The following is a 23,834-nucleotide window of genomic DNA, read 5'->3' on the forward strand; positions in this document are numbered from 1 at the left end:
TGCTCAGCAATTGACTTTAGAGTTCAATTTCATACAGGCAACATGCTATGTGAAAAAATTACTAGCTGAACTACAGATATTAAATACCGAAAAATTAACAGTTTATTATAATTTATTTTATTTAACAATCTAGGAAGTAGGCAGCCATCAGCAGTTCCAGTGCAATCTCAGGTGCAATTGGGAATTCAGGAATCTCCATGGAGCTGTTAGTGTAGTAGACCTTGTAGGTGAAATACGTGCATACTTTAGAGAACACGTGCGAAGGGATCTCTCTAAAATTGATCTCATTGGTTTCATTCTCAGCAAACTGCCCTGGTCCACTCAACATTGTTCCTGATGTTAAGGCATGTTCTCTTTTTACAATAAATTCATGGTCATCAGTAGATATTAACTTGACATACATGGCATCAGGGCCTTCACAGTCACCATAGGTTTTCTCCTCTGATGGGAGATGTAATCCTGTAAATATTTTTCTCTTATTGGTTAATGAATAAAGCACTGTTGGCCAATAGGAAAGGAAGATAGGAGGGACTAGGAGAAAGGAGGAAAGAGGAAGTAGTACGGAGGAGTCAGCATGTAGAGACTGGAGAGAGTAGAGGCCGGCCCTACTCTCCAGTAAGATGAGACCACGTGGAAATACTTAGATTAATAGAAATGGGTTAACACTTAAGACAGAACTAGTACCTGGCCAACAGCATTATATCAAATACAGAGTGTGTTATTTGGGGCTGGTGCCACGGTGGGTCCAGGCCGGCAGGGAAAACCTACTGGTAACAATCCTCTCCATCCATTATGTTCTTATAAAATCTTACTTGATCCCACAAGAACTTTAGTAATTTCCAGCCAGCCCCATAGCCACCGAAGCTGAGTCCCACAGCACCGCCACAGCCCCTACTAAGGGCCGCCCCCCACCCTCAGATGCCAACTCCTGTCCATATTTTTTTAAATTTGTATTTGGTATACAAATGATTGGATTTTAGTATGGCATTTTCAATAGTATGTCATTATACTTTGACTATATTCATTTCTTAAATCACTACTTTTAGTTTCAGTTTTTCTTAATTCAACACATAAGATTATGGTTAACACAGGCTTAAGCTTGTCATAAAGCTTAGGGTAGCCCATAAGAGATTCTCCTAACTCAGTCTCCCTGGGGTTGGGAGTACAGGTACAAACCCATCCAGTGTTTTTAGTTACTAGCAACTTGAATTTGACAGGATATCCAAGTATTAGAATGGTAAGAACAGCTAATATTTATTATTGCTAGTTATTGCCTTTGACACATTGTATGCTTCGTTGTTTCTGAATTCTGATTCTGAGGTGCTGTCTCTCTCTCTCTCTCTCTTTTTTTTTTTTTTTTTTTTTTTTGAGACAGGGTTTCTCTGTGTAGCTTTGGAGCTTATCCTGGAGCTCACTCTGTAGACCAGGCTGACCTCGAACTTACAGAGATCCACCTGCCTCTGCCTCCTGAGTGCTGGGTTTGAAGCGTGTGCCTCACTACACGGCTAAAATATACTCTTTTAAAGTTTGATGAAAAAATCTTCTGGAGGCAAGTTGATCCTTATGAACCATATTCCTTTATCCAGCACAATTTGGTTTCATTCTATTGAAAGACCCCAAGAGTTCGGAGCCTGTCAGGGGGAGGCCCTTGCCCCAAGAGAGACCAGACCACTGAATGCAAGTGCAAGAGTCTGTTTATTGCTTACATAGGTACCTGTGGACCTTCAGTCTTTCAGGAGACTGAGAGAGCATGCATGGTTAAAGCATATGCAGTTATATAGGGTTGGGGTGGCAAGAAGCATGGTTACAGGGATTTCATTGTTTCATCTAAATGTAGCGATTGTAGTTAACCAAGGACAGTTGGTTATTTGGGTTGGGCACAAAGAATACAAAGAATTCAGTTATGACTATCTCAGCATCCCGATACCGTCCTGCTGACCTTGCTTTGGTCCAAGTTGCAGACCACAGATATCTGGTTGGCGTTTGATGAGAGCAGCACCTGGTTCCCTCCTGTACTTTTCCCATAACTTGACCTTGGCAAATTGGCAAGAGCAGTTCAAACAGGCAATATGCATAGTGGGGGTCTTTCACTAACAATCTATTTAGGTATGTCTTTCCACTTAGACTATAGAATTAAGATAATCTTTTCCAGAAGAAGGTAGTGGAGGTGGAGATGAGTACCTTTAATTCCAGCATTTGGAAGGCAGAGGCAGGCAGATCTCTGTAAGTTCTGTAGAGGGAGCTCCAGGACAGCCAGGGCTATACAAAGAAACCCTGTCTCTGAATAAATAAATAAATAAACAAACAAACAAATAAATATAGGAAGATAATCTTTTACATGTTTTGGGTCCTCTGTACTTACTAACTTTCTGTTTCCTTCCCTAAATATCCCACATTGTGGGTTGTAAAACTCGACAGTGCCACATAAACTCGCATGCAGGCTGGTCATGATTTTTTATTGTCTCATTCTATTGTAAGCATGTTTTTGTCAGGTTAGACATTATCAGTATGGTTGTAGTGGAGGTCACTTGTTATGTACCAGAGCCTTGGACGAGTTTTTGGCTCCATCCTCAGTCTCAAGCTGCCTTTTCACTCTTTCACAGCTATCAGAGGAAGAGTCAGTCTCTTTTTCAGAGATACAGGAATTCACTGACAGTTCTGACAGAGGCTTGGCCCCGGGTGGATCACTAGCGTTCTTAAATATTCAGAATAGTACCATTCAGGAAAATGATTTTAAACCTTTCATTAATTCTACAGGACGCTTTCTGGTTTGCTTTGCTTGTTTATTTATGTGTTTGAGAAAAGCTTTGCTTGTTTATTTATGTGTTTGAGAAAAACGAAATCGTGGTTTTCTTTCTCTCTCTCTCTCTCTCTCTCTCTCTCTCTCTCTCTCTCTCTCTCTCTCTCTCTCTCTCTCTCTCTCTCTCTCTCTCTCTCTCTCTCTCTCTCTCTCTCTCTCTCTCTCTCTCTCTCTCTCTCTCTCTCTCTCTCTCTCTCTCTCTCTCTCTCTCTCTCTCTCTCTCTCTCTCTCTCTCTCTCTCTCTCTCTCTCTCTCTCTCTCTCTCTCTCTCTCTCTCTCTCTCTCTCTCTCTCTCTCTCTCTCTTTCTTTTCGAAACAGTGTTTCTCCGTGTAACCCCGTCTGGGAACTCAACTCTGTAGACCAGGCTGGTCCACCTCTGCCTCGGGGTGCTGGGACTAAAGGCGTGCGCCACCACCACCCAGTTATTTCGTATTGATGGGTTACTTCTGGATTACTGGAGCGAAGAAAAACGAACTTCAGGGGAGAGTTTGCACTAAGACTCTAGCAGGGAACCTCCAAGGAAGGTGGAAACTTAAGCTCAGCCTATAGGACACAGCTCTGCATTTTGACTCCAGCTCTGGACCGCTCAGTTCTCAGAACGCGCCAGATAGATTTCCGTCTCCGCTGGAGTGAACGCAGCCAATCGACTCACAGGACGATGGGCAGTCGAGCTTCAGGAAGTGGCCTCTCTATCCAGGAGCCCCACTGCCTTGTGGGATTGCGGCGGTGTTCTGTTAGCTAGAAAGGTTTCCAGGGCTCTCAGAGAGTACGGAAGCCGAGAGGGCCCGCGCAGCCATGGCGGCGCACCTTAAAAAGCGGGTGTATGAGGAGTTTACCAAAGTGGTGCAGGTAAGCTCTGCCAGGAACGGTCGTGGATCGGTCGGCGCGGGAGAACCCCAGGCTGTTCTCCAGATAGGTTCCTAGCTTGTGTAAACGACTCAGGTTCAGGCTGTCCGGCTGCACGTCAGGGGGGTGTGTTAGGTCGAGGCCGCAGTTCTCATGTGTAGTCTGACTTTTTTTTGTAGATCTGGGGATAGAATTCTCTGAGTCACACTCCCAGCCCACTTCGAAAACAAAACAAAAGAAATAAAATTGTTAGGAGAAACAAAGTGCTGTATAATTTTAAAAACTCCCTTCTCTCCTATCTTATTTTGATCTCTCACAGCTCAGTCGTGCCAGATGGCTTTACAATTGCATCCGGTCCTCACCTGGTGGCAGAATTCCTCCTAACTCTCATACTTTCAGAGACAAGCTGAGCTATATATGCAAAGCTTCAAGGGACTGGTGAAGGGGTCTGTAGAAAAGTCAAGCCCCAGACAGAGCAGGCAAGAGTCACAGGACTGCTACGCCTGCACCCTCATCCTCCCTCAGAGTTTTTTAAAGATAGGTGGACCAAGCCCCTGTCAGAATTGTCAGTGTGCCGTCTCTGTAAAAGAGGCGAATCTTCATTCTTCGTCTCAAATTTCTGTATGTATACAGATACATCTAAAATATAATGCAGAATTTTAAAACGTAACTTTTTGAATTTTTTGGTAGTAATGGGGATTGAACCTAGGGCTTCATACTACAGACCCAGCTCACTTGGGGATTTTGTTAAAATGCAGATTTTATTCAATAGGTCGCTGAGGTGAGACAAAAATCTGCATTTCTGACCAGCTCCCCCATGAATCACCAGCGGCAGAGTGTGGTACCATTTAGGCGATTATTGTTGTCTTTCTTTCTTTTTCTTTTTTCTTTCTTTTTTTTTTTTTTTTTGTTTTTTTTTTTTTTGTTTGTTTTGTTTTTTTCGAGACTGTTTCTCTGTAGCTTTGGAGGCTGTCTTGGAACTCACTCAGTAGACTAGGCTGGCCTCGAATTCACAGAGATCGGCCTGCCTCTGCCTCTCAGTGCTGGAATTAAAGGTGTCATCACCACCTAGCTAGAGTAGTACCATTTAGGAAAATGATTTTTGTTTTTTTGAGGGACAAGGCTGATTTTGTGATCTCAAACACACAGAAATCAGCCTGTCTCTTCCTCCCGAGTGCCAGGATTTAAGGCTTGCATTACCGTATGTGTTGGAAAATGACTATTAAACCTTTTCATTCATTAATTAATTCAAAAGGAGAATTATATGTGTGTGTGTGTGTGTGTGTGTGTGTATTTATATTTAAAAACTTGAGTGATTTCAGTGTACCATATATGGTGGGAAGTCTTTGGCAACAAAGTCCAATATATATCAGAGCTCCTGCCTCTTGGGAGCATATAACTGGAGAGCTAGAACAGTGTATCTGTGTCCCTAGAACTGGAGTTAAAGTAATTGTGAGCCACCGTGTGGGTGCTGGGAATTGAATGGGTCCTCTGCAAGAACAAATGCTCTTAACCCTCAGCCATGTCTGCAGGCCCAGCACTTGGGAGGCAGGGAGGGATCTCTATGAGTTTGAGATCAGCCTGCCTGGTCTACAGAGCAAGTTCCAGGACAGCCATATCTACTCAGAGAAACTCTTGTCTTCAAAACCAAAACCAACCAAAGACAAAGTCTCATATAACCGAGGTACCTCAAACTTACTTTGTATCTGAGGTTGACTTTTAGTTTCTAAAAACTCTTGTCTCCACTTTGCGGTTTATGCGGGGTTGGGGATAGAATGTAGGGATTCGGGCATGCTAGGCATTACTCTACAATTTGAGCTACATTCCTAGCAGCTTCTGCTGCTGAGAGTTGGCTTTGCTATTTGTTGTTTCTTTTTCTGTGAAATTCTGAACTTTCTGAATGAATCAAGGGTCAGAAAGCTTTTCTGGCTTTTCAGAGTTCCTGCAGCTGTGGCTTCCTCCCTGGATTTTCTGCATCAGTATTCTTCCCTGCTTTCCTTCCCTTCTGCTTCTCCTTTCCCTTCCTGCCCTCTCCTTCTTCATTAAAGATTTGTTTTTATTTGTGTGTATGTCTTTATGAAGTATTCCACATTTTTGCATGCCTGTGGAGGCCAGAAGAAGGTGTCAGGTCACTGCAGCTGGAGTTAAACATATTTGTGAACCACCTGACTCAGAGTGCTGGGAACTGAACTTGGATCTTCTGAATGAGCAGCCAGTGCTCTTAACCCCTAAACTATCTCTCCAGCTCCACCCCATTTTCTTTTTCTTGTGGTAGATATAAATAGAATAAACTTGCCCACTTAACAGGGTTTTTTGTTTGTTTGTTTGTTTGTTTGTTTGTTTGTTTTGTCTCCTTTTTTTAAAGTTAGAGGCATTCAGAGCATTTACATTGTTGTGTAGTGTCTCTTCTTCCCCCCATACATTCCTTTCCTAGCATTCCATGAGAAAACACATCTCTGAACATTTGTAGTTGTTTATTTTATACAAAATGTGTGCCATTCTTCATTACCTTTTATCCTATATTGAGTGCTCTTGTGTTTTTGCTTCAAAATTTGATTGAAAGTTCAACAAGAGGTTAGTTTCTTCTGCTATTTCCATTCCACTCTATTTGATCTCATCACCCAGCGCTGCTGTGATTGCCAATGTACATGTATCCCTACTAGTCTGTGTTCCTTGATGGCAGAAATGATAGTCCTGGCTCTTTAGAACATTACTGACAATGGCAGATATTATTCTTTCCTCACCTATCACCTGAGGGAAAAATCATTCCTGGATTTTGAACCAGCTTCAGTCCAAGTAACCCTGAGAACTAAATTTGTGTTTTAGAGCCTCCTGCTTCTGTCTCAGGGTTACAGTTGTCTGCACCCAGCCATCAGAAAAACCCATTTTAAAATTTTGTGTGTATAGTTCCTGTAGAGTGATGAAATGAAATCTTTGTACTCCTGGTGCTTTCTTCTTTGTTATGAAAATGAGGAGGGAGAGGGAATTGGTATGTGTTTAGTGCTTATATGTGTGTATAGTAAAAATAGGATAACTTAGGTTTCTCACATAACCCCTTGAAATGGTATCGGAATGCTTTTCTTACAAATGAGAAAGCTTCACCTAGCTAATGGTGTATAATTCTTTTGGCCTCTAAGCTGCTTTTTTCATGTTATATTATGTTCCTGACTAGAATTTTCCTGATAGAACAAATTTGAGGGAGATGATTGGCACCTACACTAAAATAATATATTGGAAAATAAAGAATATTAGTGATTATGACATTTTTCTATGCCTGCCTATTTTGTCAGGACTTAAGGAACCTAGAGTGATGGGTTCCCTTTTATACAAACAAACATTTCTTTAATATTTACTTATTTTGTGCAACTATGTGTGTTTGTACGAATTGGTTCTTTTTTTAATAACTTCTTTATTTTTATATTTATTTGCACTGGTTTTGCCTGCATGTATGTCTGTGTGAGGGTGTCAGATCTTGGAGTTACAGATTGTTAGCTGCCATGTAGGTGCTGGGAATTGAACCCAGGTCCTTTGGAAAAGCAGTCAGTGTTCTTAACCTCTGAGCCATCTCTCCAGCAAGAGTTGGTTATTTTTTCCACCATGTGGGTTCTTGTGATGGAACTCAGGTTACTATCATGCTTGACAGCAAGCACTTTTACCTACTGAACCATCTTACTGGCTGGCCTTATGCTGCTGTATTTCTAAAGTTCCAATAGCTAAGTGTGTGTGTGTGTTAGAAAGCAAAAATTATTTCCATCAAACGAACCCAAGTTAAATTTGCAGACTCTTTTCACATCTTACCTTCTTTACTGTCTTACAGCAACAGCAGGAGGAAATCGCTACTAAGAAGCTCCGACTAACAAAACCAAGTAAATCTGCTGCTCTCCACATAGATCTGTGTAAAGCCACCTCCCCAGCAGATGCTTTGCAGTACCTACTCCAGTTTGCTAGGAAGCCTGTAGAGGCAGAAAGTGTGGAGGGCGTAGTCAGGATTCTCTTGGAACATTATTATAAGGTAAGAGCCTGGTGCACTGTGTGCCTGCAGAACAGGTTAATGTTGCAGAGAAGCAGGAAGGTACTCATTTCTATGCTAAGCACCACGAATACAGGGGTTAAAATGAGGTATATGCTATCCTCAGAGGCTTGCAGGGTAGTAAGTAGAAACAGGCATGTAAAAGGCTTTCTCAAAGGACTGTGACCTCTGTGTAGAGTGGAGGGAGATCACAGTTTTTAGAAGTTAAGGACATCAGGAAGACATAAAAATTTCTATTTACAGTATTGAGTGTAACATCGATAGAGTGAATCTCTCTAGAGGTGTGTGAAGTTACATTTCAGAAATGAGACCCTAGAATAGTTGAATGTAATGTCCTTTGGGATGTCAGTTTCTTGTGTTCTGTGTGTTTGATAGGTAAGAGTAGAACGTCAAATGACAGCTGCTTTTTGTCCTAGGAAAATGATCCATCTGTGAGACTGAAAATTGCATCATTGTTGGGATTATTATCAAAGACAGCAGGGTTCTCTCCAGACTGCATAATGGATGATGCCATTAACATACTACAGAATGAAAGTAAGTTGCAACTTAAAAGCTGTATAGTCAGGGCAGGTGGTGGTGGTACACACCTTTGGTCCCAGCACACGGAAGGCAGAGGCAGGTGGATCTCTATGAGTTCAAGACCAGCCTGGTCTACAAGAGTTAGTTCCACCAGGACAGCCTCCAAAGCCACAGAGAAACTCTATCTCCAAGAGGGGGAAAGGAGGAGAGGGGGAGAAAAAGAAAACAAAAGCTATATAGTTAGAGCAGAAATCTTCAGTTCTATGTAGAGAATGTTTTTACTCTAGACCAGGCTGTCCTGCAACTCACTAGGTACACAAGTGACCTGAAACTTGAAACAGTCTTCAGTCTGAGTCTCCTGGGATTATAGGCATAGGCCACACTCCTTTTTCTTAAAAAGGAATTTGAAGATGGTTTAATAGAAACATGCACATGTATTTGTATTAGGGCTAAAACATGCACATATATCTGGTTAGAGCAGTAGCTCAGTTGCTAGAGTGCTTATTTAGTTTCCATCTCTGCAAAACTTGGGTGGGTTATAGCTCAGTTGTAGAGAGCTTGTCTAGAATGTATGAAGTTCTAGGTATGATCCCCCTATCATATAAACTGCATGTGGTGGCTCATGATGTAATCCTAGAACTTGGAGGAAGAGGTGGGAGACTCAAAAGTTTAAGGTCATCCTTGCCTGCATGGGAAGTTCAAAGTCAGTCAGGGATAGAGACTGGTTTTTTTTTGTAGGTATTTCTATCTCTGTCTATAGTTTTATCTTAACTATCACTTGTGACCTGTAGAAAGGGCTGTATATTTATAACAACCTATTTGACATAGAAGGTGGATATAAAATATAATTCCAAGTATTTTGGAGATTTTTGTTTTGTTTTTGTTTTTTGTTTTTTGTTTTTTTTTTTTTTTTTTTTTTTTTTTTTTTTTTTTGGTATTTTGGAGACAGGGTGTTACTGTGTAGCTCTGACTGGCCTTGAATTCACTATGTAGATCAGGTGGCCCTCACATTTACAGAGATCTGCCTGCCTCCTACTCTGAGTGCTAGAATTAAAGGTGTGCATCACCAAGCCTGGTTCTAAGTATATTTTTTTAAATGTTTTTTTATGTATGTGTTTTTGTATATATTTGCACAAGTGTCTGTGTACGCATGGAGGCCAGAAAATGATGTCAGATCCCTGCAGCTGAAGTTATAGATGGTTATGAGCTGCCTGATGGGGTTGCTGAGAATTGAACTCAGGACCTCTGTAGGGGCAAGCAGCAAGCACTCTTAACAGCTGAGCTCTCTCTCCAGCTCCTAGTGTCCCTATTTTACACACAGGTAAAGTAAAGCTCAGTGAAGTTGAGTCATTTGTTCAGGGCTCTTTGTTGTCCCGTTACATAACATAGAAATCATGAGGTGCTGTCCTGGTCATGTGGCCCATTACAATTGAGAACCTATGTAAGTGTTTTACTTAGGGTTTCTATTTCTGTGAAGAGACTCCATGAACAAGACAAGTCTTATAAGGAAAAATAATTAATTGGAGCTAGTTTACAATTCAGAGGTTTGGTCCATTATTGTCATGGCAGGTAGCATGCAGGCAGACATGGTGATGGAGAAAGAGACGAGAGTATATCTTGATCTACAGGCAACAGGAAGTGAACAGTGACACTGGTCATAACTTGAGCATAAGATACCTCAAAGCCACCCCCCCCCCCCCAGTGACACACCTATTCCAAAGCCACATTTACTCCAACAGAGCCACACACCTAATAGTGCCACTCCCTATCAGGGCCATTTTTTTTTTTCAAATCACCACAATAAGTGATACCTCTTAGGTTTACATGTATTGTATTGTTTCATTTTCTTTTGGTTCTTTGTTGTCTGCTAAAGTATCACAGTGTTTAGATGAAATACAGAACTTCTTCGGTATTCTTTTTAATTTTCTGGTTTTAATTAATTAACACATGAGTTTGAGTGCTTAGCCCATAGGCACAATTAGGAGGGGTTGCTGGAGGAAGTATGTCACTGTGGAGGTAGGTTTTGGGTTCCATGTGCTTAAGCCATGTGGTGCAGTTCTCCTTCTGCTGCCTGCAGATCAAGATGTGGAACTCTTAGCTTCTTCTCCAGCACCATGTCCACCTGCACACCACCATGCTTTTCACCATGATGATAATGGACTAACCCTCTGAACTGTAAGCCAGTCTCCATTAAATGTTTTCCTTTATAAAAGTTGCTATGGTCATGGTGTCTCTTCACAGCAGTAAAAATCCTAAGACAGCAGATATCCCACAACTCTGACATCTCCAATATCTTGGGGTCTCCAGGATTCCCTTTCACAACTTTAGCCAATGGCCTCTTTGGGCGTCCATGTAGGGACACCCCTGACACACACCTGGCCTCGGCAGTACTCCTTAGCCACTGAGGAAGAGTCCATAACCCCTTTTGTGTGTCCTTGGCTCTAAGTCCAGAACCTGCCAAGTTCTACTTCCTCAGGCTGGACTTGGCCCTTCATTCAAATACATTTTCAGCTGTCTGTTTTGGGTGGCTTCCTTCACTGCTTTAGCTTTTCTTTAATTCCTTTTCACAAGTTGAATGCTTGGTTGGGTGGGGCCCTTGCCCTGCGGTCACCACTCCCTTTATTCCATTTAGCATCAGGCCTTTCTTTAAACTTTTTATCTCCTTGATCATGGATTTAGCTGCATTACAATTTCTGGTTCTCCTCAAACTGCATTTTGTATTTTTCCTTGCTCAGCTTGCTCCTTTTTGTTGTAGATCTGCAGGAGAATGGTGCTAATAACCACCTGACATAGTCAGGCTGTTTTGAAATATCCTCTGCTAATGCCATTAATCCAAAACTCTTTTTTAGCCTCAGACAGAAAGCAGCCACATTATTTGCTAAAATATCATAAGAATGGTCTCTAGGCCATTTACTAATATTCTTCTCTGAAACCTCTTGGGCTGGGCTTTATAATCTTCATTGTTCTCATCACACTGTTTTTCACCTTCCTACCTGTATGGCCCATTAAGCCCTACTTAAAATGTTCAAATGCTTTCCTAATCCAAAGTCCACATCCCACCAAGCAGCAGCAAGGTCATGCCTGTCACAGCAATACCCTACTCCTGATATCAACTCTTCAACTTCTTAGTCAGTGTTCTTCCCCCACCCTACCCCATCCCCAAAACAGAGTTTCTCTGTGTAACAGTCCTGGCTGTTCTGAAACTCACTCTGTGGACTGCTCAGCTTTAGTCACTGTTCTATTGCTGTGAAGAGACACCATGACCACAGCAACTCTTACAAAGGGAAACATTTAATTGGGGTGGATTACAGTTTCAGAGGTTTAGTCCATTGTCATTATGACTGGAAGCAGGTGGCATGCAGGCAGACTTGGTGCTGGAGAAGTAGCTTCCAGTTTTACATCCAGATACACAAGCAGCAGGAAGAGTGAGAGCCACTGGACCTGGCTTGGGCTTTTGAAACCTCAAAGCCCACCCCCAGTGACACGCTTCCTCCCAGGCCACACCTCCTAATCCTTTCAAATAGTGCCACTCCCTAAGCATTCGAGTATTTTGAGCTTATAGGGGCCATTCTCATTCGGATCACCACAGAGAGTTGCTGTTAACTATCCTAGCCTTTAAAAGAGACTTGGATTATACAACATTCATAGAGATCATGTAGTTGAACTCAGTGAAGTTATGTTACTGTTAAATCAACTTGATATTTGTGGATATCATAGATAAAGAGGCTCCTAGTTATTTAGTCTACTGTATACTTTGAATTTAAAGAGTGTGTTTCATACTCTGTACTAAAAGTTTTTCATTTTAGTTCAGTATATATAAGAGGGCTATAACTCCTTGGCAAGCACTAGATGAGGTATATTGAGATATAGTATATATTTGCTTCTTAAGAACTTATTGTACCATGCATAATGGCACAAAAAGTGTGTTTTAGAGGCCTATAGTTAGTGTACCGTGGAAGCAAAGCTGAGGATGAGATCTAGACTAACTGGAAGTATCTAGAACCACTGAGTGAAAAGGTAGATTTGTGTACTGGGTGGTTTTGTGTTTCAACTTAACACAGGCTGGAGTCATCAGAGAGAAAGAGCTTCAGCTGAGGAAATGCCTCCATGAGATCCAACTGTAAGGCATTTTCTCATTCTGTGATCAATGAGGGAGGACCCAGCTTGTGGTGGATGGTGCCATTCCCGGGCAGGTTCTATAAGAAGGTGGATTGAGCAAGTCATGGGAAGCAAGCCAGTAAGCAGCTCCTCTCCGTAGCCTCTGCATCTGTTCCTGCCTCTGGGATCTTACCCTGACTTCCTTCAGTGATGAACAGTATGCTGAACAGAATGAACAGAATGCTGAAGTATAAGCCAAATAAACCCTTTTCTCCCCAGCTTACTTTTTGGTCATGGTATTTCGTTGCAGCAGTAGAAGCCTAACTAAGATGGTTTGTAAGGCAGAGGTGGAGTCAGGTGTGGTGGACATAGTCCTAGGACATAGTCCTAGAAGGGAAGAGGATCTAGAACCTAAGGTTATCTATCCATCCTTAGCTACTTAGTATGTTACAGGCCTGGAATGTGAGGGGTAGGGAAGAGTAACTCAAAGTAACACATCAATAAAAGACAGAGCTGGGAACGATCATTCAAGAGATACTTAAGGAACTGAGTACTTTTTTTTGACATATCAGCAGGGAATAGTAAGATGCTTTGAAGTAAAAAGTCAGTCCTGAGTGTTGAGGAATTGAATAGTATTTTATAGGTAGGACAATGTGAAGTTTTGTGATTGAGGGCATACAACAATCAAACTAAGTTTTAGAAAGTATTTGGTACCTCTGGTGTTCTGGGGAATTGGTTTGATATTGAGACTTCATTTACTGTCCATGTGGAAATGTCCAGATTGCAGTTGCATTATTGCTCAGAAACTGTGGAGAGAAACTAGGATTCAGGGTTTAAAGATTTATGTTTACTTTTGTTATGTGTATGTGTATATACTATACATGTGCAGATGCCCTTGGAGGCCAGAAATGGGTGTTAGAGCCCTGGGAGCTGGAATTATAGGCAGTTGTGAGCTGCCTGACGTGGGTTCTGGGAAACAAATTTCAGTCTTCTGGATTAGGAGCAAGCTCTTAATTTTAACCACTCTCTAGCCCAGGATTTAAGATTTAGATTCAGTTTTTATTTATCAGAGATGAGCTTTATAAGTTTTAGTTAGATTTTTATGGATGTTATATGAAGTTATCTTGCTGAGGAAATAAATCAGTGTGGTGGCAGTGGGGATGTCTTTGCCCCTTCTGTTTCCTGAGACTACTTTTTCATATTTGTGACTTTTGTTTCATACTTTTGCCCTTTCTGCACTTTGCACTGAGGGCCTTGCACATGGTGGGCAAGTGTTTTACCACAGAGCTAAACTCTTAACTATGCCAAGATCTATACCTATACCTAGAATTCTCTTATATTCCACCAACAGTATAAGGGTTATATTTTGAAAGATGGGAGAACATGGATACATTTATGTGTGTATGTGTTGTTTATTTGCTCAAGTTTTAATATTGCTTTTGTATGTTTTCTTTATGAAACAGTACCTCTAGCCATGTTAGCCAATAATTTCAGCTGGTAGCAGATGTGTTTAATATTCACTTGTCAAACAATTTGATCATTGTAAGGGGACAATACATCAGAAGCATGCATACAATTATAGAAGTTCCAGGAAAGCCTTTAAATAAAAGATGATCTGGTTTAGAAAATCTTCATAGGGTTTGTTTTTGTTATTTTGTATTTGGCTCTTGACCATTTATTAGATATTTATTGAGCACATAATGACTTATTCTAGATTTTTGAGACAATGGAGGTGAATTAGCATGGTCTTTGTCTTCAAGCATCTTTCTGTTTCTAATTTAGTGTGATAGGAAAGAAAGTAAAGTATCACGCCTGCTGTGGAATGAAGAAGAGATGGGCAATTCTCTTTGGGAATAGGATAAATTCTGTAAAGAGTGACACTTTAGGGATTATTAGGCTTTCCCTGAAGGCTTGGAGGACACCTTCTGTGTAGTCAAGTTAGCCTGAGAGATGAGTTAGAAATGCAGGAAGTTGGAAAATGTACTAGAAAAGACTTGAAGGAGTAGCCAGGTGTGGTGGCACACATTTATAATCCCCACACAGGGAGATGGAGGCAGCAGGATCAGGAGGAGTTCTGGATCAGCTTTGGCTTTACTGGGAGTTCAGTGCTCCTTGAGACCCTGTCTCAAAACAAGGGAAAGAGTTGAAAACTTAAAGAGAGAAGTTACAAAGGGCAGGTTAGATGCCCTGGGTGGCCTGTTGTCATCCTGTTATAAAGTCTCCCCCCCCTTTCTCTTCTCTCTCTCTCTGTCTCGACTTCATGTGCCCCCCTCATCCCTCCCCCTCCCCAGAGATGAGGACCAAACCCAGGGCCTTGTGCTTGCTAGGCGAGCACTGTATCACTGAAGCTAAATCCCCAACCTCTTTGTGTACCATTTTTGTTTTGTTTTGTTTTTTTTTGTTTTTCCAGATAGGGTTTCACACTTAGAAATCTACTTGCTTCTGCCTCCCAAATGCTGGGATTAAAGTTATGACCACCATACCTAGCTCAGTGTTCCATTTTTGTTTGTTTATTTGTTTTTTGACTCTGGGAATTTTTCCTGCTTTAATCAACTTTCTTAGCTCATTAGCCAACCACTAGTTCTTTGTGGAAGGCTATTGCATTAATCACATCTTAATGTTTTTTAAAAGACCTACTTTGTGCATAGGACTATGCCCAATTCTGTGGAAGTCTCAAATTCTCAAGACCAAATTCCTTTGGATATTTAGCTTTTAGTTGAGGGGATAAAAGATTAGGCAGTATAATCTACACATCAAAAATTAATAAACAAGGCCAGGCATTAGTGGCTCATGCCTTCAATACCAGCAGGAAAGCAGAGGCAGGCAGATCTCTGTGAGTTTGAGGCCGGTCTGATCTACCCAGTGAGTTCCAGTACAACCTCCAAAGCAATACAGAGAAACACTGTCTCGAAAAAACAAACAAACAAAAAGTAAGAATCTACAATCCTTCCCAAAGTATATTAGTGTCAGCAGTGATCTTTTGACATTTTGTAACTCAATCTTTTCTCTTCCTAGAGTCTCATCAAGTCCTAGCACAGCTGTTAGACACTTTGCTTGCAATTGGCAGTAAATTACCAGAAAATCAAGCTACCCAGATGCGATTAGTGGATGTAGCCTGCAAGGTAAGAGTATGCCGGTTTTCATTCCTGAACAAAGAGGCTGTTGGAGGTTTGTGAAATCTGCCCAGTGTAGTCTTCAGAGTGAGAAGCATAGGACTCTCAGTGATTGTACAAGCTGCCCTTTTTAGTCCTTGATGTTGGGTGGAAGGAAAGTGAAGTGCTGTAGTGAGTCTTTAAAACAAACACATTTATGTATTTATTGGGTGGGGGACAGGAGAAGAGTCATGGCACATATTGAATGTCAGGACATCTTGTAGGAGTTGGCTTTCATCTGGTGTGTTTTTGAGACTGGTATTGAACCTGGTTGCCAGAGCCTTTACTCACTGAGCCAGCCTACTGCCCTACTGTGGTGATTCTCATAAGAAATCATAGTAGCTTGGATTAAAGCAGTGGAAAATGGAAGATGTAAGTAGATTTTGGGAATTATTTAGGAAGTAGTCTTAGACTAATTGATTTACTTTATTCATTTGTTTGTTTTTCCTGAGCCAGGCTGTCCTGAAACATGCTGTGTTTCAGATAGGCTGGCCTCAAACTCACCGAGTGCCACTGCCTATGCCTGCCAAGTACTTGGATTAAGTCATGTACCACCACACCCAGACTAGTACTGTTACTAAAGTGTGATTTGGTTACTCATGCTATTAATGTGAAAAATGATGGTACTTTGTGGCCTGACAAAGTGTACAACAGACAGTTGGCGCCTGGCTCTCTTTTTAAAAATTTGTATGTGGTTGGGAAGGGTACATTTGCCTTTGTGTGCACATGGAGTCAAGAGGTCATGTCAGGTGTCCTTCCTTTGTTGCTCTCGGCTTTATTTTTGAAACAAGGTCCTTTACTTAGAGTTGTCTCTTCTGGTCTGTGAGCCCCTAGGACCCACCTGTCTCTGCACTAGCAGGGGGGATTGGAGCTCAGGTCTCCATGCTTGTGAAACAGTTTGCTCACTGAGCCATTACCTCAGCTCCACTTGGCAGTTTTTAATGATGATGGCTATGATGTAAAAAGTGACCTGTAGGGGAAGAACATCATCATAAAATTATATTTGTTGCTTGAAGGCTATGATTCAGTGTCTAAGACTGAGTAATATGTTGGTTATATCATTGTTGCCTGGTTACCTTAATAGGCTAGGAGGTTTTAATTCATTTGGAAATCAAATGAAGTATGTGTAACAGTTGTGACAAACCTTTTAGGGGCTGATTCAGCTAGTTTTATTATGAAAAATGATACTTCCATAATAAATGTAAGTCACTTTAAAAAACTAATAATTGACCGTCATTGTCTGCCTCATAGCTGGGTTTTACTTTTCTGTTCCAGTATCATATTTTCATAGATAGGAGACATATGAGTAGGGCTTAACATTTAAAACAAATATTATTGCTCTGTGTGTGTGTGTGTGTGTGAGAGAGAGAGAGAGAGAGAGAGAGAGAGAGAGTGTGTGTGTTACGGCATGTATGGAGGTCAAAATGACAACTTTGTGGAGTTGATTCCTTCCTTCCACTTTTATGTGGATTCCAAGGATTGAATGTAGTTTGCTAGGCTTTAAGGCAAGCACCTGTAACCAGCTAACCCATCTTGCCAGTTCTCACAGTTTTTTTCCCTTAGATAATGTGCAGGCAAAGAATTAATTGAAGTAAAATGCTTGATAGAAAATTTCTGGATTTCTTTTTCTGTGCTGAGATTCAAATCTAAGGCTTCAGGCATGGTAGGCAAGACCTCAACTAGTGAGTTACACACTCAACCCCTGAGTGAGCTGATTTTACAATGGGGGCTCCCATTCTGAGAGCCCAGCTTATTGAAAAGGAGCTTTCTCATGAAATTTCCTTTATCTCCTGCCCATTGAAACAGAAGTTAAGTACTCTAAACACTTATTCTGTGAATCAGGTAATAGTTCCTTAATATTTATGAAACAATATGTTCTGTTCATTTTTTAGTTTGTTTGGAATGCTTGATTTTTTTTTTTTTTTTTTTTTTTTATAAATCCCAAGTTTGGGTCAAGGATGTGACTTGCTTAGCCTGTGCTGTGCCCTTACATTGATTTCCAACATTACAAAACAAAACAAAATAAAACCTCAGATTGCAAATATAGTCATAAAGGCCTTTTCTTTCTTATAAGCCATTTGAAAGTAAGCCGACAACATGATACATGATGCCTCCTTGATCTAGAGTACTTCAATTTGTATTCTGTGAAGAAATGCAATAGTGCCATCAGAATCAGGACTAACACTGGCATATTGCTATTATGTAACCTCCAGGCACTGGAATTTCCCTCCATAATGTTTCTAAGAAAAGGGATCAAGCCAGACGGAGTAGCGCATGACTTTAGTCCCAGCAGAGGCGTGTGAATCTCTGAGTTTGAGGCCAGCCTGGTCTACAAAGAGAGTTCCAGGACAGCTAGGACTACACGGAGAAACACTGTCTCAAAACAAAATAAAACAAATAAAAAAACAAAGAAATAAAGAAAAAGGATGGGTTCAGGATAACTTTAACTGTCTTATGTTAATAGTTGTCTTGAATTTGAAATAATTCCTGAGTATTTCCTTTCCAAAAAGAGTTCTTAATTGGTCTATGTAATAAAAACCCAGAGTTAGATAGAGAGGAAAATGCTGAGAGATCAGAGAGAAGGAGCAAACCACAGCCACATCTTTCCTTCTTAGCAACTCAGCAGACAAGAGATGGAGCTCCTGTTTCTCCCTTCTTATAGTCTGTTTCTGCCCAGCTATCTCACTTCCTGTCTGTACAGACCTCCGTCCTCTATAATTAGCTAGTGGCAGGCTCCATTCTCTGACTTTCAGACAGACTTTATTTGTACAAGCAAGATATCGACACACTCCTTGATTTTATAACTTTGACATTTTGATAATTGAGGGACTGTTACTTTGTAAAACATCCTTGAATTTGTACTTACCCGATGACTTCTTGATTATATTAAAATTGCCCTATCTTTCACAAAAATATCATAGCCATGAAGCAGTTATCAATGCATAGTATTAGGGATACCTTACTTTCAATTGCTCAGTACTGATAATGTTTACTTTCATCATTGTTTACTGGTATCTGCTAGCCTTCCTTCTTTACTGTAAAGTTACTCTTTTCCCTTTGAAATTAGTATTTTGTGGGGAGATAATTTGAAATTGTGTATTCTGATTCCAAAGTTTCAATTTATATCCTTTTTAAATTTATTGTTTCTACTCAGTGGAATGTAATATCTTACTGTTATTTCTCCAGTTGACTAAGTAGACACCCCTTCAAGCTTGTGTATGTGTCTTTTTGACTTCTCAATACTGTTCTTTAATAGTTACATTTGGGAATTGATAGAATAAAATATTCCAGATACATCTTTGTGCTTTGTTTGCTCTAGCCATGGTATTGGCTTCTCTCAAAAAGAAGCCCTGATATCCTTCTAATGGAGAATCATGGTATCTGGAGATTAGTCTCCTATGTGATTCTGGAGCCTGCCAAATTGCTAGTCAATATTATCTGACACAGATAATATTAGCTGTGTCATTCTAATTAATTAATTAATTCTTGGTTGGTTGCGTTGTTGGAAGGGATTGAACTCAGAGCCCATGGAAATCTAGCTAAATGTTCTGCCACTGAGCTACAACCCTAGACCAAACCTGATTATTTGTCACTTATGAAATTTGGGATTGCTGAGGAAAGGAATAGATTATTTCTGAGAATACTTGAAGAGACTCTGTGCCCACACCAGAGAGAGACAGAGAGAGAGAGAGAGAGAGAGAGAGAGACATGGGACAGGGGCAGGGGACAAGAAGGATGGTGAAGGGAAGCTAGTAATGCATATTTCAGATCAGTGACTTCACACATAGAAAACAAATATAGACATTTTAGACTTGAAGGAAATAGGTAACTTGTTTTGGCAGTTGTATGGTGGCTGTTATCTCCTGAAACTATGTAACTCTACCTTCTTTATTGTTTTTGGTGATGGTAACAATAGCTAACCTTAACACTGTGGATTAAAGTGCATAAAGTTATTTTGATATATTTTCTTTCTAAACTGAGATTTTTGATAGCCTGTAAGGAAGACAGATGAGAAGCCAGCAGTCTGAGAGCTAGAACTTAAACAGACTACACAGCTAGCTATCAGAACTAAAGACTGAAACTAGCTTTCTTTTTTAACATTTACTATTCTTTCCAGTTATCTATCTATCTGTCTATTGAAGACAGCCTTGCCATGTCTCCCTGGCTGACCCTGGCTATATTGTCTAGCCTAGCCTCACTTATGTAATCCTCCTATTTCAGCTTCTGAGAGCTTGGATTATAAGTATGTGACATCATACCCAAGTTCTTTGCAATTTTGACTATATATTTCGTAATTAATTTTGTAGTCTTTTTTCATCTATTCTAGTATCATTTTCCATTGTGTACTGTAGTGTTTTAACATGAATCAGCTTGGACTTCATGTTGCACTTCTCAAGTACTCCACTAAATATCTCTAAATGATAACTATACTAAAGAATATTCAGGGTACAGCTATTAGCAGTAACTCCTTAATGTCGTATCAGTTTGTATTAATATTGCATTAATTGTAGTAGATATACCTTAGAGTTTTTGTTTTAGATTAGAATCCAAAAGACCCACATACTACATATAGACATTCTTGAATTTCTTTCAATCTCTAAGACTTTTTTTTTTTTTTTTTTTCATTAAATGCCATTGAGTCATTTGCCTTGTGGAAAACTGACAGTCTTTCTGTTTTGATTGCTCTCTTTTGGTGGCATGTAAATGTTAACAGTATCTTTAGACCAGAGAGATGGCTCATTGGGTAAAAGTGCTTGTCTTGTAATCCTGGACATATAGTTCCATTTCCTTATTTGGTTCTTAGGTTATGTGTGTATTCAGTTTGTGAGATTCACTGAGCTATAAACTCAAGATGTTTTTCATATTTCTCTATGGCTGTTAAAAGTTTTCAAAATTGGGTTTGGGAGATGACTAAGCAATTAAGAGTGTATACTACTCTTGTGAAGACAGGAGTTTAATTCCTAACACCCATGTTGGGCATATCATAGCCCATGTAACTTCAGCCTCTGGACTCTTTTTGGGCACCCTCAATCACATGTGCATGTATATGCACACATATATACACACACAGAACTTTTTAAATAAATAAATTTAAAGAAAGAGTTCTTAAATATACATTTTCTTTCTTTTTCTCTGTTTTTTTTTTTTTTTTGAGACAGGGTTTTTCTGTGTAGTTTTGTAGATCAGACTGGCCTCAAACTCGCAGAGTCCCCCTGCCTCTGCCTCCCGAGTGCTGGGATTAAAGGCGTGTGCCACCACCACCCAGCCTAAATATACATTTTCTTAAATCTATTGTATCCTGGTTAGTTTTAGATTTTTAACTTATTTATTTTATGTATGGGGGTATTTTGTCTGCGAGTATTTGTGTGTCATGTGCATGAGTGGTGCCTGTGGAGTCCAGAAGAGGGTGTTGGATCCCCAGGGACTGGAGTTACAGGTGGCTGTGAGCCACCATATGGGTGCTGGGAATTGAACCTAGGTCATCTGGAAGAGCAGCCGGTGCTTTAGCCATCAGTGCAGCCCCCAAGATTTTACATTTTCATTTGTGTTAAAATTTGAAGACTGGTGGTGGTGGTGGCAGATGCTTTTAATCCTAGCACTTGGGAGGCAGAGGCAGACAGATCTCTAACTTTGAGGCCAGCCTGGTCTTCAGCCTGGCTGTTTCACAGAGAAAAACCCTGTCTCGAAAAACAAAACAAGAAAAAAATTGATAGTAGAATTGGGTGTTGTGTGTACTCCTTTAATCCCTGCACCTGGGAAGCAGAGGCCGGCAGATCTCTGAGTTCAAGGCTGGCCTGTTGTACATAATGAGTTCCAGATCAGCCATGTCTTCATAGTAAGACCCTGTCTTTAAAAAAAAAAAAAAAAAATGATAGCAAGTAAAATGTAGAGACAGATTTGAAAGTAGCTATTTTGTACAAAGCAAAGTACTGGCTGTTAGAAATACAAAGATGTGGGGAGGAGAAAACAAGAAAACCTTGTTTTGTAAAGACACAGTTTTGGGTAAAAATGAGCTTGGCACGAGCACCTGACAACCTGAATTCAATCACTGCACCCTATATAAAGTTAAAAGATAGGACCAACTCCACAGAGTTAGCCTCTGGCATCCATACATTCAATGTGGCTCCCACTACTATCCTGCCTACCCCCCAATCACACATGTAAATAATAAATAAATAAAATAATTTAATGAAAAATGAAAAATCTTAGTTTTGGGGAAGATGAATCCTTAGGCAATGGGATGCTGCACAGACCAGTAAGAATGAGAATGCCAAGACGGCAGTGGTCCTAGGCTTGATAGAGTGCTTTTTTCCCCGGTTTTTTGTCAAGATATCTAATCATATTTTTTTTTTCTTTTTTCTCCTTTTTTGTAGCACCTGACAGATACATCCCATGGTGTAAGAAATAAGTGCCTGCAGTTACTTGGCAATCTTGGCTCCTTGGAGAAAAGTGTCGCAAAAGATGCTGAAGGCTTAACTGCCAGAGATGTCCAGAAAATTATCGGGGACTACTTTAGTGACCAGGATCCACGTGTCAGAACAGCAGCTATAAAAGCCATGGTAAACATGATTAAAAAAAAGAAAAAAAAAAAAAAAGTAACTGAAGATAGTTTCATTTCGTTTCTTTTCTTTCTTTTTCTTTTTTCTTTTTTGGTTTTATGAGATAGGGTTTCTCTTTGTACCTGTGTAACCCTGGCTCTCCTGGAACTTGCTCTGTAGACCAGGCTGGCCTCAAACTCAGAGATCTGCCTGTCTCTGCCTCCCAGGTGCTGGGATTAAAGGCATGTGCCAACACTGCCCAGCTTTTTTCTCTTCTCTTCTATTTCTTTCTCGTCTTTCTTCCTTTCTTTCCCTCTGTTTTTCTTTCTTTCTCTCCTGCTCTCCCTCTGTGTCCCCCTCCCTCTCTCTCTTTCTGTCCCTCCTTGAGAATGGGTCTGGCTGTGAACTTCTGGCAATCCTCTTGCAAGTCTCACACCTGGCTCTTCTCTAAGATTATGGACTGTGCTGCTTTGAATATATTCTGAAATCCCCTTATTGGTGGTGGCCTCATAGAACTGAAGACACAGGTTCTTGTATGACGTGTGCTTTTCTTTGTGCTTCTTTGGGAACCTTCATATCTATTTCTGAAACAAGGAAAAGCCAATCTGTGTCTGTTACAATGCTAAGTCAGGGCCCTCCTTCAGGTACACTGGTCCCAGTAGGACAGAGTGTGTCTGGGTTGTATGTGTAGTAGGCTTCCATAGGTGGCCCTTTAGAAGTGGGGATGGGAGCTATGAGGAGAGTGTTCTTTAGGGGAAGTACATATAGTACCCATTTGTTCTTTGAGCTTCTCTTTTCCTGGAGCTCAGACCTGAACCCAGTATTCTACCATTGAGCTGCAAATCCAACCTTCTGCTTTTTCTTTCTTAGCATTATTTTATATTTTTCTAATACTTTGGGTTAGAGTTAAGTGTCTGAGTGTTTATATAGAAAATGTATTTATTTAGTACTGATTCTGGCTAAAGGTAACCATGTTAGTCTGATATAATGTGATATACTTAGGAATGTGCTGGAAATATTGACATTTTCACAAAGGCTTCAACTGTATTTTTATTATCTAGTTGCAGCTCCATGAAAGAGGACTGAAGTTACACCAAACGATTTATAATCAGGTACCTTAAAATGATTGCTTTCTGGAAGAGGAGGAGGCTCATGAAGCTGGGAAGGTGTTGCATTGCTTCTCAGAATTTGAAATCATGAGGGCTTTAGCTGGTAACCAGTGGCCACATTTATTGGGGTGGGTATGAAGCCATATCTAAAACCTACAGTTGACACCAATGTGGGCTATGTATGTAATTCAGTAGTACTAATGCATGTTTAAAAAAAAAAAAAAAAAAAAAAAAAAAGACTGTAGTAAGATTTGTGGAGCTCAGTGTACATGAATGCTAAATGCATCACGAAGTATGATTAGAAATAAGGAAAGTGGGCTTGGGGGTGTAACTCAGCGGTAGCAAGCTTACCTAACATGCACAAGGTACTGGGTTTAAGTTATAGATCTCCTTATCTCTCTTTGGCTGGGCCATACTCAAGGTCAATTCTGGCACCACATGTGGTAAAGTAGAATGTTTCTGGAGGGTGACCAAGACCACATAGATCATATGAGAAGATGGCGCATGAATGTAGTATTGGTTTAAAAAAAGAAAAAAGGCATAATGGAATTGTGGAAAGGCTGTTTGACAGTTAATCAAAAACTGCATTAGAGGGTTGCTTTTCTACTGGAGGGTGATTGAGTGAGCCTAGGAATGGATCAGCAGTCTAAATCTACCCTCAGATCAGGTTTTGTTAGCGTACACTGAATTATTTTATCTCTTGGTGGAAATTACAATTAGCCACATCTCTGGGACTGATG

The 23,834-nt window shown here is 40.5% G+C and overlaps 1 protein-coding gene across 1 annotated transcript in view; it reads left to right on the plus strand.

Moving 5' to 3' along the window:
• Nucleotides 1-3,532: 3,532 nt before the first annotated feature.
• Ints4 (integrator complex subunit 4) overlaps nucleotides 3,533-23,834 on the plus strand; it is a 69,200-nt gene continuing 48,898 nt past the window's right edge. The window contains exons 1-6 of the mRNA XM_051192270.1: nucleotides 3,533-3,650; nucleotides 7,465-7,659; nucleotides 8,094-8,211; nucleotides 15,310-15,416; nucleotides 21,821-22,006; nucleotides 23,047-23,097. Coding sequence (XP_051048227.1) covers nucleotides 3,597-3,650; nucleotides 7,465-7,659; nucleotides 8,094-8,211; nucleotides 15,310-15,416; nucleotides 21,821-22,006; nucleotides 23,047-23,097 — 711 coding nt within the window. The 5' untranslated portion in view covers nucleotides 3,533-3,596. The remainder of the gene's footprint in view (nucleotides 3,651-7,464; nucleotides 7,660-8,093; nucleotides 8,212-15,309; nucleotides 15,417-21,820; nucleotides 22,007-23,046; nucleotides 23,098-23,834) is intronic.

The sequence above is a fragment of the Phodopus roborovskii genome, unplaced genomic scaffold, assembly GCF_943737965.1.
Source record: "Phodopus roborovskii unplaced genomic scaffold, PHOROB, whole genome shotgun sequence".
NCBI classification, from domain to species: domain Eukaryota; kingdom Metazoa; phylum Chordata; class Mammalia; order Rodentia; family Cricetidae; genus Phodopus; species Phodopus roborovskii.